Source organism: Sorghum bicolor, chromosome 9 (genome assembly GCF_000003195.3).
Source record: "Sorghum bicolor cultivar BTx623 chromosome 9, Sorghum_bicolor_NCBIv3, whole genome shotgun sequence".
NCBI classification, from domain to species: domain Eukaryota; kingdom Viridiplantae; phylum Streptophyta; class Magnoliopsida; order Poales; family Poaceae; genus Sorghum; species Sorghum bicolor.
In genome coordinates this window covers 601,374-618,504 of record NC_012878.2, presented here as the reverse complement: position 1 = coordinate 618,504, position 17,131 = coordinate 601,374, and the positions used below count along the sequence as shown (strand labels likewise).

Sequence of the window (17,131 nt, the reverse complement as noted above, 5' to 3'; positions counted from 1 at the left end):
TCTAGGGTGTAGAATAGCGCTGCCGTATATATATATATATATATATATATATATATATATACAATGAAGATATAAGTTGAAGAAATAAAATAAAATATAGAGTTTGCAATTAATATCATCCATCAACATATCGATAGACATTGCAACATGTTCATGGTTAAACTCCATGTCTGCATGGATGAATCTTTCAACTACATATATAGCGCGTCAAATAAAACAACTGAACTTCCACTAAAAAAACTGAACTGAAGTGAGTAACGTCATGCGTTTCAAATCACAACTTGTGTCCAAGGAAACAGATTCCAACTTATCTCACACAGATGTGGCAATTAGTCACTCTTGTCACATGGGGAACCGAATATTCAGGAGCAGAAAACAGAGTACAATATATCCATGCATGTTTAAGGCTAAACAGTTTGACAATCTAAGTGATTTGACAATCTAAGTGATTTGCTAGAAAAAAAAAATAAGTAGAGCGTAGTAAATAAAACGTGTTTATGGCTACACTGCTGTCTGCATGGGTGGGTTTTGCAACTACCTAGTTCATCTAACAAAAATAATGAAGTGAGTAACATTCAAATGAAAATTTATTCCAACGAAAACATATTCAAACTCTCACATAGATGTGGCAATTAGTCACTCTGGAACATAGGGGAGTGAACATTTAGGAGCAGATAACTGAGTAGAATATATCGATGCACTATCTAAATGAACTACTACCTAAGGTTAAAGCTTGAACTTCCCCATGACTGCATTGATTCAGAGTTTGCAGAAACTAAAGGGTAACAGACCACATCATCTATCTACATGTCCAAACCTAAATAAAGATCAATCTTCATCTGGTGTTTCCTCATCATCATCATTGTTGCCATATCTCCAGCCATCTTCAATGTTGTGGCCCCCATCTTCTTCGGTCTCTTCACTATCATCTTGGTACGTAGCTTTACCTGGCCACTGGTTCCTGACACCACCGATGTCAGAAGGCATCGCTCTCGAGACCTTGGCATTGTAGGCTTTGGATGAGTGGACCTTATGCTTGCTCCTTTTGGGGTTTGGTGCAATCTCACCAACCTCAGCATAGTTATACTGGTAGGTCTGTTCATTCGCAGCATGATGACCAGCAGAAGCACCGACCTTACCATTTTCCTCTTGGCCGTGTTCAGGGTGCTGAGTTTTTAGATGAAGGTTCAATTTGTAACCGTGGATGTATGCTTTGTCGCAACCTTCGTAGGGGCAGACATATGGGCGATCAGTATAGCTTGTGGTTGCTGGAGTTGAAGGCTTTGGGGCGACGCGCGGTTTTTCTGCTGCTGGCGCTGGTGCATGTTGCACTGCAATAGGAGTTCCAATCTGCACCATGGCTCAATAGACAGAATAAATTACACAAGGGAAAAATTATACAGAGTTTGTATTGACAAGTGCAATATATTTATAATGTAACATTATGGAACTTTCCAATGCAGTGACACGTGATATAAAAAACAGACGCACATAAACGAATTTTGTATCAACAAGGGGGCTCAAATAGGCTGACAGAAAAGAACTATGTGATTAGCGCAACATACAATACGAGGGCAAACTGAACAGCTGCACAGAGGCGTACTGCAATACAGTCTGGCATGCCAGCACTACAGTCTACAAAATATTTAGTTAAGAGAATCTTCTATCATTTTTTTACATATTTAACACGCAGACCTAGGAATGAGGATGTAATTTAGTCATCATATAAAAGAACAACAATATTGAAGCGAACAATCAACCACAAGGGTAAGTACGTCTTGAATGATGATTACAGAAGTTTAATCACAATAGCAGCGTACCTTTTCATGTGACTTGACATGTGCTGCTAGTTTGAAGTCACTTGTAAATCTTTTGCCACATGCTGGGAAAGGGCATATGTGATAATTCTCCAATGCATGTGTTTTCAGGTGTGACCGTAAGTTAAAATCCAATGAGAAGGCCTGAAATTGAAAACATTTGTTTGTTTGAAAATGTAAATGCACTATAGCCAAAGACACACGACTCTAAGAAAAGATATCCATTCACATTAACAGAAAGGAACTGCCAAGGACTAGTTGACTAGAATGTTCTGGGTCATGCCACCATCCTATTGTCCCCCAAATGGCATTTGAACAGGGCTGGGTGACGCCTGCCACTGACACCAAGAAAAGAAAAACAAGGCTGGGCTAGTTAAGGACCTATTTTTTGAAGGAAAAACAAGTACTCCAAACAAGTCATTCATGGTGTCATGGATGTGCACATTGGAAGTTTCCATTGTATAAAGCCCAAAATTTAGCCACAAGTTTGGGAACACAGCAACAGAGTACTTGAGTATACGAACATACAATGGGGCTGGATGCATCCAATGAAATTAGAGATTAGGTTGAACTATAAACATCAAAGGAACATCTTGAATTACAGAGAATTAAAATACCATATGACAGTTCACCATTCAATACAACATTTGCTATGCATGGATATCTACAACTCCAAAAAGATAAGGGTGTGGTGATGGTTGAAAGCAAAAGAGCCACAGTGCACTAGACATCCATGATACCTTATAAGTGCATTCCTAGAGAGGGATAGGGTGATTACCTTACCACAGCCTGGATGTGGACAGACAAAATCCTTTTGTCCTGTGTGGGTAAGATAATGTCTCTTCAACTTGGAGCTATCAACAAATTTCTGCCAGATAGAACAACTAAGTAGTTAGGGTCTACAATGACAATTTGAAAGTTCTCAACATATATAATATGTGACATGCGGTTTATAAGACAAGACAGGGCAAAAGAGCTGAAAAATGAATGTATAGTTTTTGTTTAAGTCTTTGTAGTATGATAGGTACAATCAAATTCAGTTATGATTTACATTGCCATTAGTTCAAATGTAATTAATAAGTAAATCTTAGAAAAACAATGCAATTATAAATAACAGGACTGCTCAGGAACTCAGGATAAAGACTAGACAGGTACATTCTGAGTGGCAGACATATTCAGTTAAACAAGAACATCTCGAGGTGTTTTATGTTTGAGAGTACATAAGTACAGTAAGGCCCAAGTGCATATTTTTATTGCAATAACAAACAAAAAGTATGTGGTACTGATGCTAGTTCCAATCCAGATCTAGGCGGAGATACCTTCCCACAGTTGGGCTCGTTGCAGATATACTGCTTCTCGTTGTGCACATGAGCATGCTTGCGGAGCGCGCTGACATCAACAAAGGTCTTGCCACAGTTGTCGTAGCTGCAGAGGAAGAGGATCTCTGTGGTGGGTTCAGGCTTGGGGGCTTCTACATCCAGCACTCTGGGGTTCTCCTTGGAGTTCCTGTACCTATCCTCTGCACACAGGTAAGGAAAGGGGTTGTAAGTAACTTGTAATCGCTGGCTAGCTAGCGGTAGACTACCACAAATCTGCCCTTAGCTACTGCTCTAGTTGAATGAAGCATCGGCGTCACCAATGAACATCTAGACCTAGACTCTTGTGACAGATTCAAGAACCCATGTATATCTTACAATACAACCTCAGTGAAGGGGGAAACCAAGGGAATGAAGAAAAAGGGGGAGATTTAGTAGGAACAAACAGTTAGTACCTCTGACCCACTTGAAGAGCGAGCATTTGCCGCCGGAGGACGCGAGATCCTGCGGGATCCTGGGAAACCAAGCGCAACCAAGAACAATGCAGCGCGCGCAATTTATTAGCTCAGGTGAATTCCAGTCAGAGGAAACGGAAATTCTCTCCTTCTCAAGAAGAGAGAGAGGGAGAGGAGCCAAGGACGCACCATTGCTTGACCCACCGAGCGGCGGGGCGCGGCGGGCGGCGAAGCGCCTGCGGCTGCGAGTGCTGCGGCGGGTAGTAGTACTTGTGGCCCCCCGATCCGGCGGCCGCCGCCGGGTACTCCATCGCCTCCCCCTCCCTTCTTGGCTGTGGCGTGGAGGGACTTCCTCACTAGGGTTTCGTTTGTGTCTCCCTCTCTCGCCGGCTGCGGCGGCTGGGGTTCTCGGTCGGTTCGGGCCGGTCGGTCGGTCGGAGCTCACCTTTGCTTTGCTGGCGTCCCGGGTTTAACGGCGGCCGGAGAATGCCTCTTCTTTTGCTTTCTCCCCTCCGTCACGAGTCCCCTAGTGTAGCAGTGTTGCTGCGCGAATCTCAGAGCAATTCAACGCAGATCTTTAGCCTCCGAATTATATTCCCTTTTGACATTGACTTGACAAATGCTAAGGCCTTGTTTAGTTCGCAAATTTTTCAAGATTCCCCGTCACATCGAATCTTGCGGCACATGCATGAAGCATTAAATATACATGAAAACAAAAACTATTTGCACAGTTCATCTGTAAACCGCGAGATGAATCTTTTGAGCCTACTTACTCTATAATTGGACAATATTTGTCAAATAAAAACGAAAGTGCTACAGTGCCGTTTTTCACCCGTTTTTGCGAACTGAACAAGGCCTAAATGGCACTCCTTACATAATACTCTCTGACCATTTTTTAAATACAAGATATTATTATGTTTCGTCTGTAGACATTAACATTTTTCAAATATAAGATATTACTCCCTCTATTCTAAATTATAAGTTTTTTTAACATTTTTTACGTTCATCTATTTTACTTAAGCATAATATTATATCTAGATGCATAGAAAAATACATATACTAAAAAAGTTAAAGTGACTTATAATTTGGAACAGAGAAAGTATGTAAGTATTTTGGATACAAATCTACATATATATACTATACTCCCTCCTATTCCAAATGTCTCTCTGGCTCTTAGGTACTATCGTCCCTCGCAACTTTATTTTGGATCACAAGATGGGTTGAGGTAGTTCACCTTAATAATTCCATGGAATACTTGGTCCTCAATTTATTTATTTTCTGAACTAGCAATAGTTACCGATGTTTGTATGGTTTTTTCTTAGGTTTAACCAAGCCTCACCCTTACCGACATGTTTTTTTATTGGAGGGAGTATCAATCTATGGAATTAGTCAACTCACTTATCTCCTTAGAGTATCTCCAAGAGTCTTTCTAAAACTCACTTTCTAAATCATCATTTTGAGAGTTATTTCAATAAAAATCGCTTTTATATATTTCTACTCTCTAATAGCTTTTGTACACCGTACTGTAAAGAGCCAACCTTGCTCTCCATCTTTGGCTAGTGAGGAATCCAAAATAGAGGAGAATTATATCTATGTATCCAATTAAAGAAGTTGTTGGAGGTTTTTTTTTTTTACCAAAATCTCTATTCCTATCAAATAGGAAGGATATAAAGGGACTCTTGGAGTTGCTCTTGCTCCTCACAATCCTTACTCTTTCTTTAGAGGTATCTCCCCTACTTAGCGAGTCTGACACCACTAGTACTTGCTAACATCCCCTCCAACCTCCCCATGTTCCCTCCACAGCTACTCATAAGAGAGGATCCTTAGAGCATCTTCAGCAGTTCTCCAATAAACTTTCCCAAATATATGTATATTGGGCTATCCCAATATCATCTTTTGTCAATATTAAGGGAGTTGTTGCAGCAGTACCCCCAATATATCTCCTCCAATAGCTATATGAAAAGTGAGCCCCACAAGAGTCGAACAGAAAATATGGCTAAAAAATGGTAGTTGGGATGTTCCCCATGGATCACCCCAACTAAAGTAGAAGCAATAGCATCACAGAAAGCACCCATATCAATATCATCCACTGAAACACTACCATCAACTGGAGGAACTTGGGATCCAACAGACTTGAGACCCAACACCACTAATGTCTTCCACAGGTTTCAAAATGTTCATCATGCATGCCATACGAAGAGCCATGCAAACAACGATAATCTTTGATTGCTTCTCAATCGGATAGCTAGGTAAATGCAAGAGAATGCACCACTTCATCTTGAGAACTCCAAATGACCACTCAATCACATTTGGAAGGGATGTATGCGCATAAATGAACACCTCCTTTGATCCACTGGATGTCAAGCATGTTGCCATACAGGCACATGATACCTTTGTCCCTTGTAAGGTGCTAAATTTCCTTTTTATTAGGATACCCGAAATCAATGAGGTACTACTTGCCTTTAAGTGGATGTGGAAATTTATCCTTGTAGCCTTGTAGGTGATTAAAGTATCCAAAAATACCCAAGTGTCATGAGTAGATCCAGCCCAACGCATGACAACAAATGTGAACCGCATCTTGGTCTCATCACCTAAAATATACACATTATGAAGCATGAGAAAAGAAACAACAAAAGAAACAACAGGCAACATATACACCAAATAATTATTCGCACAAGCATAGTCATAACAAAAAACATCAAATAATGTTTCCATTACATAAAACATCAAATAATCTCTGGAACTCAACAATTTATTTGATTACATAACAACACTAATTGTTCCGGTCCTCCCATGCCCTCCTCAGCCAATTAAGCCTCCCATTTGGAGTCTTCAAAGTAATAAACACATCACGGTTTTCCTTTTTCTTAAGAAGTTGGGTGGCATAGTAGTGTTCGTCACTCCCTTCTTCAGCTCCATCATCAATGACTTGCCCCAACATAGCCCCAATCTCATCCCTAACAAGATCAAACACATGAGAAGTTGCTGAATTTTTACTGCTTTGGGCCTTCTTCTCATATGTGTCGACCAACCTCTTCATAAGTTGATCTCTATATGTCTTCTTTTTCTTTCCATAGGGGAAACCTTGTGCTGGCCTTTTATTAGCATTTGGTGTGACCTCAGGTGAACCAGTCCCTTCGACTCTCTCACTATCACCATCACCATGTCTGGCCTCATGCTCCTTAGCCTCTGCATCATCATGACCACTTCCAGGAACATATAAGGTGTCATTAGTCACATTAATAACATCAAACATTATTCGCATCATGTCCTCGTGCTCAAGAACTATAGATTTGAAAGATATACAACCTAGCATAGCCTGAAACATTAAATGAGAATAATTAGAGGATGTCATCTTAAGTAATGAAATACAAAATGATGACTACTCACCATATTTTGCTCTGTCCACCATTCATCACTGGCAGAAATACATCCGGTCACAGGATCCCTTCCCAAACCAGTGGCTCTCATGTTCAAGGTCTTCCACTTTGTATATTTCTTCTATAGTGCATCCCATCTGTTCTTCATTTGCTCTTTGTCATGTGGCCTCTTTGTTTGCTCAAAGAACTTCTTCACCAAATTAGCATAACCCACACTATTCAAGCAATTGTTAGGTCTATTATGGGCAAGCACTTCTTCTACTCATATTTCATTGAAAACTTTGGCGACAAAAGGATCCCATTTTGCTTTAGGCTTTGCTGGTTTTTCCATCTATAAAGTGCAACAAATTTGAATTTCTAGCAACAACACTAAATCCTGCATTGACCTTTGAGCTAGAAAAAAACATCAAATGCACATGCAGGTGCTGCGCAAAGAGTAGAAGAGCTTGCATGCTCACCTTGCTAGAGGGCAGTCTGCTGTGGGGAGATGATCTAGTGTCACCAGCTTGGTGGAGGTCGTCGAGGTTGTCTACCCTTGCTACAGATCCGATGGAGGGAAAGGGATCCAGAGCCGACCTTTGCTGCAGATCTGGTGGAGAGGAGGGAAGGGGATCTGGCCCGCTGGTGGTAGATCTAGCCATGGGGAGGCGATGGTCGGGCCGAAGAGGGGCCCTGAGGTGGAGGGGGTGGCACCGCTAGCGGGCCAGGCTTGGGGGAGGTGACGAGGGCAGGAGAGTCTCCCTAAGCTGGAGGGAGGCGGCGGCGGGGAGGGGAACTAATGATCGGAATGGAGCATATGGGAGTGAGGGACGGGCAAGGAAGCGAGTTTGCAATTTCAAAATCACGAGGCTAAGCTCGCGTTTCCAATCGTTGTTGCGGGGCCAAAATCAGACGCGAACGTTGTGTTCATGATGGAGGCGGTCGTGACCATTTGACAGGCTTATTTCACTTAGAATCTAAGTAAAGGTGGTACCAAACAGGGCCTGAAACCTTGCTTCCAGGTGGTGGTAGTTTTTCAAGACATGGAGAACATTGATTTTTCTACACTTGGCACCCCTAGTTATAAAATACCAAGTGTGGGCACTTTTACTATTTGGAGCGTCTTTGGTAGGAATACTCCAAACTATTTCTCTTGGAAAACAAGAGATACCAAATAAAATCAGTTTCTTTTTTTTTTGAGAGGTGGTGCTCTCGACGCTTGCCACGATGTAAATAAAATTAGTTTCTAGAGACATAGAATACCTAACTTAGAACTAGAAGCGAAATTGGTTCCACTCTAAAAACGTTGCATCAAGAGACCGCATTCCTAATGAGCTTAGAATAACTTAGACCTCCTTTGGAACATAGGAAAGCAAAAAATACAGAAATAAGAACAATATAAAATTTCCACATGAACAAATTGTGAAACGGACCATTGGAAACACACAAGAATTTTGACGGAATGATAAGTTAGACCTCCTTTGGAACATAGGAAAGCAAAAAAAAAGACATAAATGAGAACAAAAAATTCCACATGAATACAATTGCGAAACTTACATAGGCCATAGAAAAAAAATATAAGATTTCTACCAAGTGGTTTGAGTGGATGTTAAATTTCCTCCAAAACAACGGTCAAAGAAAAATTTCCTACACTATGTATATACTATATTCGTGTGAACTAAAGTAATAGGCAATAGCAATTCCTATGAATTTCCAATGCTATGTTTTTCTCCATTTTTTACTATATAAATAAAAGGAGGCCTTAGTTAATAAGAGGTAAGTGTTATATAATGATTTGCTCCAGCCTCCAACCTTAGTTAAATGGGATGTGCACAAATAATCTACCCTGTCACACAATTTGTATACTTAATCTTGCACTAAATTAAAAAAATTGATGTAAATAGACAGCTAGATGAACATGATATTAGATGAACAAGATGTAAATAGCAATTTTCATCCATGCAGTCGTAGTCAACAATGGCAATATGGCATCACCAACACCCCATGAGAGAGAGAGAGAGCACTAGCTAGGTCAACTTGCTTATTATTCATCACATTCGGGGCCTGCTGCCTATTATTTCAAATAAATACAACAACACAACTACAAGCACTAGCTAGGTTTGTCTTCACAGAATAGTAATATAATATTATAAAGGTGGAACAGGCTCGTGATCCCTCAATGTTCACCGAGAAAGAAACACTTTGAATATAGTGGCAGATGACTCATGTGCCATATATCAAGCCTTCTAATCAGCGTGAGATTGGCCAGCACGAAGATGAGAGGATGATGTCGACGATGAGACCATATAGAGTAAGAGCTTCGGCGAAGATAAGAATCAGAATCATGCCCACAAATAACCGTGGTTGTTGTGCATTTGCCCTGGAGAGGAGATGAATCAGAATAAGATAGGAATGACAAGTTGATAACTTGCTAGATATAACTATATAAGGTTTGAGCTGTACAAACTTTGGCTATGTAAGAGAATATATACCCCTTGATAAGAAAAATCTAGTGGATACTAGCAATGAATAAAATAAACTGCTATCTATAACAACATACTATTTATGCTCAGTCTGAATAAACTTAGTACACGAGAGCTCTAGACGTACAAAAAGCTAAGGTAAGAAAAGAAACCAATTAAACTATTTTCCCAACATCCATTTACAAATATGTTAAAGCATGTCAACTAGAAATAAGACAAGAGTGCCAGCTAACTGCAAACAAAGGCTAATATGTAGAAAATTTAGCGACGTAACACTTGATAATAAAACATAGTGCATACAAGCAACAAATAACAGAAACTACTAGGTACAATGACATATTATTTGTACTCAACTTGAACAAACTTGGTACATCATAGCTTCAAAAGTACTGAAGCATGACATAGCAATAGAAACAAATAAAAGTGTTTGCAAGGCATTCATTGAAGAAACTCGTTAAAGCAGGATAACTGAGAAAAATTGAGGCAAATTGCTAGTTATGGTATTGGCATATGAAAGTTTTAGGGATTCCACAACTGAGAGCTAAGATCTTCAGATATCACCAAATTTTCAACAACCAAAATGACAAAAGGGGTCCTTAATGCCACAGGGCCCACAGGACACATGCCTTTAACAATTTCTCCCCTGCCCAAGTCCAGGGAACATGCCTAGCTCACATGGAACAATGTTACATATGAGTATCTTAAAAACACCAATCCTTGGAATAAATTGTGAAATGAAATTAACATAGCTGGAATGGAGTGTGAATTGCAAAATTCAAAACCAGAGCAAAAAACAGGTTTGTGCCTGAGAGATGCAAAGGAGCTAAAAATAGGTAATATTGCTATATGCAATTACTAAAGCATGCTCAATTCAGTGGAAGTAGCAACATAGTGAAAAATATTTGGTTCTTTGATATTCAAGGGCTGCAACATAGGGCCATTGATATGTCCTCGAGAAAGGCATAGTATCATGTTACGCTAAAAAAGTCTTAACTCTTAACCGAGAAGCATAGTTTAATGAAAATAACTCATCTGTAATTTATAAGCATCAATCAACCTCATGATTCATGAAGGTTTGCAAGGTCAAATGGACACTCTAGTTTGCATGTTAAATGGACACCCCAACCTCATGAACGAGCTTTTCTCTTTATTACAATTTTTCTAGGGTCAAATATGGACAACTTTGATATACATAACTACTGAGGTTGAAGTATGCCCAATTTAGAGAAAGTAGCAACACATGAACACAATGTGAATCTTTGTCAAGTTCAGAGGCTAGAGAGCCACAGGGCCATAGATATTCTAGCCACAAACAACACATAGTAACAGATCACGTCTTAAATGAAAAACATAGCATAGGTAAACCAACATATAGACACACTAACTCATCTGTAGTTGTAAGCATAGTTGCCTAATGCAAGAAAGGAAGTTGTTGTCATCATCAATCAAGCAACAGAATATAGAAAATGTACTCATTTTCATCAATCGGTTAACAAGACTACATGATGGAAAATCTACTTATTTCCATCAATCAATTAGCCTGGGAACTATCATGATAGTAGGCTAGACTAATCAAATCACCCATCCTACATTGCTAATTGATTGATCCAATTGACTGAAAATCACTTATCATGATGATAATGTCAGTCAAAATGTGTTTAAAATCAGATAGGACAAGTGCAAAGGATGACAACTGGAATCAGAGTTAGACAACACCTGACTCCAGCATCTCTGATGATGTCGATGGCCATGTCGGCGGTGAGCCTCGCAAGGCCGCAGGCGAGTCTAGAGGAGAGGTGCACGTAGCCATCGAAGAGGTAGTAGGGCTTGGCCTTCGGGTTGATCCTGGTGGAGATGATGATGGTGATGATGAGGCCGCAGATGCCGAGCACTTCGGCCATGACGACGGGAATGATAGACTTCATGACGAGCTTGAGGCACATGACGCCCATGGAGCCACGCCGACGCCGCTCTTAGCCATCCCGTAGGTGGCACCCATGCCTAGGCATCATCAAAAAGAGAGAGAGGGTGAGGGGTGTGAGGAATATGGATGGATCCGATGGGGGAAAGGGAGATCTGATGGGTGCTTCTTATAGCAGAACACGAGCGCTGTGACGGTGCCACGGAAGCCGAAGAAGGGTGTCGTCTCGTCGCCGCTGAAGGTGGAAACCGCCATGGGTGGAGGTAGAGGAGACAACGGCGTGGGATCTCTTCTTGCGCTTGCCCGCCGGAGACGACGGACGGGATCAGGGTCAGGCCACAGATGCAGCTTCGTGGCTTGGATATGCATGCCTTCCTATTTCTTGTTTCTATGGACTGGAATTTGCCATTGCCACAAACAAAAATACAATAAAATAAAATATTACTATTCCTCCATGGGCTCATGGGCCGAGATGGAAATCCCTCTCTGAGCTAGGCCCATGGGCGCACAAGGGGCTAGGCCCATGCTTGCTCCGTAGAATGCACACCATTTTGATACAGAGATCGAGAGTAGTCCCAACCAATAAGAGTTTTTTATTCGATTATATAGACACTACACATAAACGTCATGTTTCTATTGGATTTTTTAAAAAATATTTTTTATCCAATCAAGTATTTTCTCTCTCCATCATCTAATTATTACGTCTCTTCATAACTTGGTAGACATAGTTTCTTATGTAAAAAACCATTTCCTCATCTATCTTTTTATTAATTCCAATATTTCATCATTATTTTGCTTCGTTAGCACTGTAATGGATATAGAAACTTTATCCTAGTTTCTAGTCAGAGTGACTATCGTGTGGAAGAATATGAACTTGTGGTGAACAACCTAAAAGTTTTATAGACCTAAAGATACATTTTTTGAGGTTCATGGTAAAATTAGGGGTTGCTAGTGCATTTTTTACTCTTATTTCAATAATAATATAAGACCACACCTCACATGTCATTCACTATAGCTTGGTGCTCTAAAGGAAAAGTGCCTCACAATGCAAGTGGGTAGTGTGGAGTAAACAAAATCCCATGCAAGTCTTCGATAATAGATAGATGAAGCTACATGCATACATATATATTGTGAGATTGTTTGTTTATCATCATCTGCCCAAGCACACATAGAGTGGTGAAGGAATAATCATATTAATGGATTTGGAATGTGGTAATACATTCGATGAGTGAGTGGATGATGACTATATAGGTGTATATGTTATGACATGACGAGGTGAAAGAGATTCACACGGCTAGAAGATGGGTGAGGAAGGGGTGGTGGGCGATCAACATTGTATGCCCACAACAAAAGGAGTGAGATACTGAGACCCATGAATCTCTAGCTAGGTAGGCTATACTCTCTCTGCCCTCCCCCTCATCATTCTCACTTTTCGAGAAGCCAAACATACTCAACCTTTGATCAAATATAAATAAGAAAATAATGATATTAATTTGTTGGTACAAAATTATTTAGTATAGTTAGACAAAATCGTTAAATCTGTTTTTATAATAAATTTATTTGGATATACACATATATCTAATATCTTCTAGAGACCTAGTCAAAATATAGAAGTTTAACTCACACGAATCCCATGACAACCACATAAAAGGGGAGAGAGGGAATACTTGGGCCTTGTTTAGTTCCAAAAAAAATTACAAAAAAATTTAGATTCCCCATCAAATCAAATCTTGTGGCGTGTGCATGGAGTATTTAATATAGATAAAAATAATAACTAATTGCACAGTTTGTCTGTAATTTATGAGATGAATCTTTTGAGCCTAGTTAGCTCATGTTTGGGTAATATTTGTTAAATACAAATAAAAGTGCTACAGTAACTATTTTGCAAATTTTTTTGGAACTAAACAAGGCCTTGGTTCAAAAGCATGCATATGCAGTGTCTGACATGACACCACTATTATTGTACATGCATGTTATTCTCTCTCCATTCTAGAGTATAGCTCACTTTGGTTTTGTTCTAAGTAAAGTTTTTTTTCTATTTTTAACTAAGTTTGTAGACATGTCTATGCTTTATGTTTCGATAATATATTTTTTTGTCTTCTACGTGTGTTAAAATTTTTTCTCTAAAACTTCAATCAATATTATTAGAGAAGCTTCACTTAGAAGAAAGGCAAAGTGTGAGCTATAATTTGGCAATTAAGGCCTTCTTTAGTTTCTCCCCCTAAAGTTTACAGCCTAACATTTCAGATGTTTGGACACATGCATGAAGTATTAAATACAGACTAAAAATAACTAATTGCACAAATTACGACTATTTTGTGAGATGGATTTTTAAGCCTAAATAGTCCATAATTTGACAAATATGGTGCTACAATAATACTTGTGCTAATGATAGATCAATTAGGCTTATTCAATTCGTCTCGTGGTTTACTAATAAGTTTTGTAATTTATTTTTTATTAATATCAAACACCTATATGATACCCATCCGATGTGACACTCTAAAATTTCACATACTAGATTTAAACAAAGCCAAAGCTATATATGTACGTAGACGATATGAAAGATCCATCCGATCTAGCAGGAAGGCAGCTGGGGTCAGTACAGTTGAGTTGACACAGCAGTATAGTTTTGTGTTTTTGCGGTCCCGATGTCGGCTGTTCGTTCATGTGTCCATCGATCGATTGCACATCATATCATAAATATCATGCGGTAGATCTAAGGCCTTGTTTAGTTCGCAAAAATTTTCAAGATTCCCGTCACATCAAATTTTTTATCGTATGCATGGAGCATTAAATATAAACGAAAATAAAAACTAACTGTACAGTTTACCTGTAATTTGTGAGATTAATCTTTTGAGCCTAGTTACTCCGTGATTGGACAATATTTGTCAAATAAAAACGAAATGCTACAATGGTCAAAAACAAAAAATTTTGCCAACTAAACAAGGCCTAAGGTACGTACGGCGGCTGCCATGCGCACACACACCCCTCGCTTTGCTTTGCTTTATCAATATGCATATGGACGAGATGCATTATTACAACCTTAACCAGTAAGCTATATATCTTTCCTTTTTAGAGCAACCGCCAAAGCAATCTACAATTCAGTACTTGTGCATATGCGTATGGCTCGCTATACATTGTATTTATTGACCTATATGATGATGATGTGGCAAAAATATGACCTAATGTCATCTCATTTGCGCATAGTTTTTATGTGTACAAAAAAAAAATACAAGTATATTCCTTCGTAATCCGGCCCTTTTGTTTATACACGAGATATTCCTGTACCGTACGTGTACATGCAATTATATTTTGACACGTGTGCTGGCTACAGATAAAAAATGTACAGTACGCGACAGTAATCTCTTTTGAGCTCCATCATCATCAGCTAGCTTAATTTCTGTGTCATCAAGCATGTTTGTTTGGACACGTGTGTGCTGCGCCTTTTGTACGGCCCTCCGATGATCCATCATGTCCTTGTAGTCCTACTGTGTCCCCTGCCTGCTTTGCCACTGTTCTCATGCAGTGTCGTGCACTGACCGCCGCCGTACGGTTCTTCGCCGTCATCACACTATGATGATGCACTGAGGTAATTTTTCAAGATTTTCTGTCATATCAAATCTTTAGATGTATGCATGAAATATTAAATATAGATGAAAATAAAAATTAATTATATAGTGATGAATCTTTTGAGTCTAGTTAATCTATGATTGGACAATAATTACCACAAACAAACGAAAGTGTTACAGTGTCGCGAAATTTTTCTCATCAGAAACTAAACACGGCCTGAGACTACCCACAATGTGCGAATTTGCGAAAGAAGAGAGAGTAATGGGGCATTGGTAGAAACATTATAGATATAGCGATGCTAAGTTTAAATTTCTTTGAGCCGAGGCATGTAGGTTCATCAGTGCTCAAAGAATAAACAATTGTATTCCTTGGCCCCGAGGTATGTGGCTTGCCTGCGAGCATGCCCTGCCATACGGTTGGTGCTGGCCCCTGCTGTATGGCTGTCAGTGGCCTACACACGCCTACACAGAGGAAGCACCGGTGCCGACGTTGTGAGAACATAGAAGTCCTAGCATCGATACCCATTGGCATGTACGAACTCAATTTTAGCCCCGCACACGCTGTGGACAGTATGATGGCCGATCTCATAATATCGTCCTTGAAGATTTTGTTGTGCTGTTTGGCCACACTCATATGATATCCATCTCAATTCAAATGTATTAGGATGGACCGTTTGCTTGTCTGAAAAGTCATGGTTAAAAGTATTGTTCGCTGATTTATTATGAGAAAAAAATATTACTGGTTGATAGAAAAAAGTCCGGCTTATAAAACAAGCGAACGGATTTGTGGAAAATTTACTATTTTTTGTCTCAACCTATTCTAATCCACGTGAGTTGAGAATAATATGAATGTAGCCAAACAAGCTCCAAATCTATTCCAATCTACTCCTCTAGATGAGCTCTAGGTGTGGAGGAGCCATATAAGCTAGGGTCTTGTTTAGATGTGAAAAGATTTTAGATTTCGCTACTGTAACAATTTCATTTGTTTGTGGCAAATATTATCCAATCATAGACTAACTAGGATCAAAAGATTCGTCTCGTAATTTACAGGTAAACTGTGCAATTAGTTTTTATTTTCGTCTATATTTAATGCTTCATGCATGTGCCGAAAGATTTGATGTGATAGGGAATCTTGAAAACTTTTTGGTTTCCAGTGTGAACGAAACAAGGCCCTAGGTAGTTGTTTGGATGAGCTAGAGCCTTTTTTAGCCACAAACTGGATTTAACTATATAAGTAGTAAGGAGAGATGAGCTAGGAAAACGCGTCCATGGCTATGCATCATCAATGCATCCAGAGATCGATTTACCACTGATGGCAGTACCCTCTAACTAATACGCATTTAATTTCTTGGACATATATAACCTCAAGATGTGGACTCTGATCCCACTATATAGCTATAGCTATTGCAGTAGTCTTTTGTATAGTAAACCCATGAATATATATGCTACTGATAATCTGGGATACTTACTTGTCAAGTGAAAAATAAAGTGCACTTGGTCAATTAATCAAGACCAATAATAGCCCTTCTTTTATCATTTTGACTGGGATAGGATATTATTTGTACATGCTGGATGCATATACATGGAATACTTAAAACGTGCGGTATATACCAACAACCAAAGAACCAAAGTACAATTAAACCGCCTTTAATTTTTCTCTTTTCGAAACGTGGACATGCCTGCCTGTATGAATGCATAAATACACACGAGTACCATTTTCCGGCGCACATGCGGAATACAATACAATACGTACGATACGTGTGTAGTGTAGGCTTTATTACTTTACATTGCTTGGTTGGACAACATGCAGGTGGTGCAACTGAATGAACTGAAAACATCCACATCGTTGATCGATCACCGGCCACAACAGTATTTGCACGAGCGATAGATACGGAGCCATAGTAGACATCAACGAGAGATTATTGCATTTGTGTATGCACATCTAACTTTTATATAAAGTGTACGTACATCCAGATAGGTCGACGGTGAAATGGACGGGTACACATCATACCACGACACTTTCACTAAAGTTGTGTGACCACACAATAACGGTGCAGGGCTACAATAGTATGGGTTCTCCGGCCAATTGCTGTACAGTGTACTTCACAAACACACACACACACACATATGCATAGCTTAATAAACTTCCTATTACTTTGTTTTATTATATATAAGAAAAAATATTTTATACTATATATGTACTTTTTTCAT

At 39.5% G+C, this 17,131-nt stretch overlaps 1 protein-coding gene and 1 pseudogene across 1 annotated transcript; both read right to left on the bottom strand.

Moving 5' to 3' along the window:
- LOC8068649 (zinc finger transcription factor YY1) lies at positions 566-4,082 on the bottom strand. Its single transcript, XM_002439074.2, has 6 exons — positions 3,778-4,082; positions 3,589-3,647; positions 3,137-3,336; positions 2,596-2,685; positions 1,821-1,961; positions 566-1,350 (listed from the first exon to the last, which is right to left on the bottom strand). Exons 1-6 carry the CDS (start codon positions 3,897-3,899, stop codon positions 829-831), a joined length of 1,134 nt encoding a protein of 377 aa, XP_002439119.1. The 5' UTR covers positions 3,900-4,082; the 3' UTR covers positions 566-828.
- On the bottom strand, positions 8,990-11,612 carry LOC8067294 (annotated as a pseudogene).

Coding starts and splice junctions, on each gene's coding strand:
- LOC8068649 (XM_002439074.2), bottom strand. CDS start 3,899: ATGGAGTACCCGGCGGCGGCCGCCGGATCGGGGGGCCACAAGTACTAC. Junction 3,648..3,777: donor GCTCGGTGGGTCAAGCAATG/GTGCGTCCTTGG, acceptor TTGGTTTCCCAG/GATCCCGCAGGATCTCGCGT. Junction 3,337..3,588: donor GCTCTTCAAGTGGGTCAGAG/GTACTAACTGTT, acceptor ACCTGTGTGCAG/AGGATAGGTACAGGAACTCC.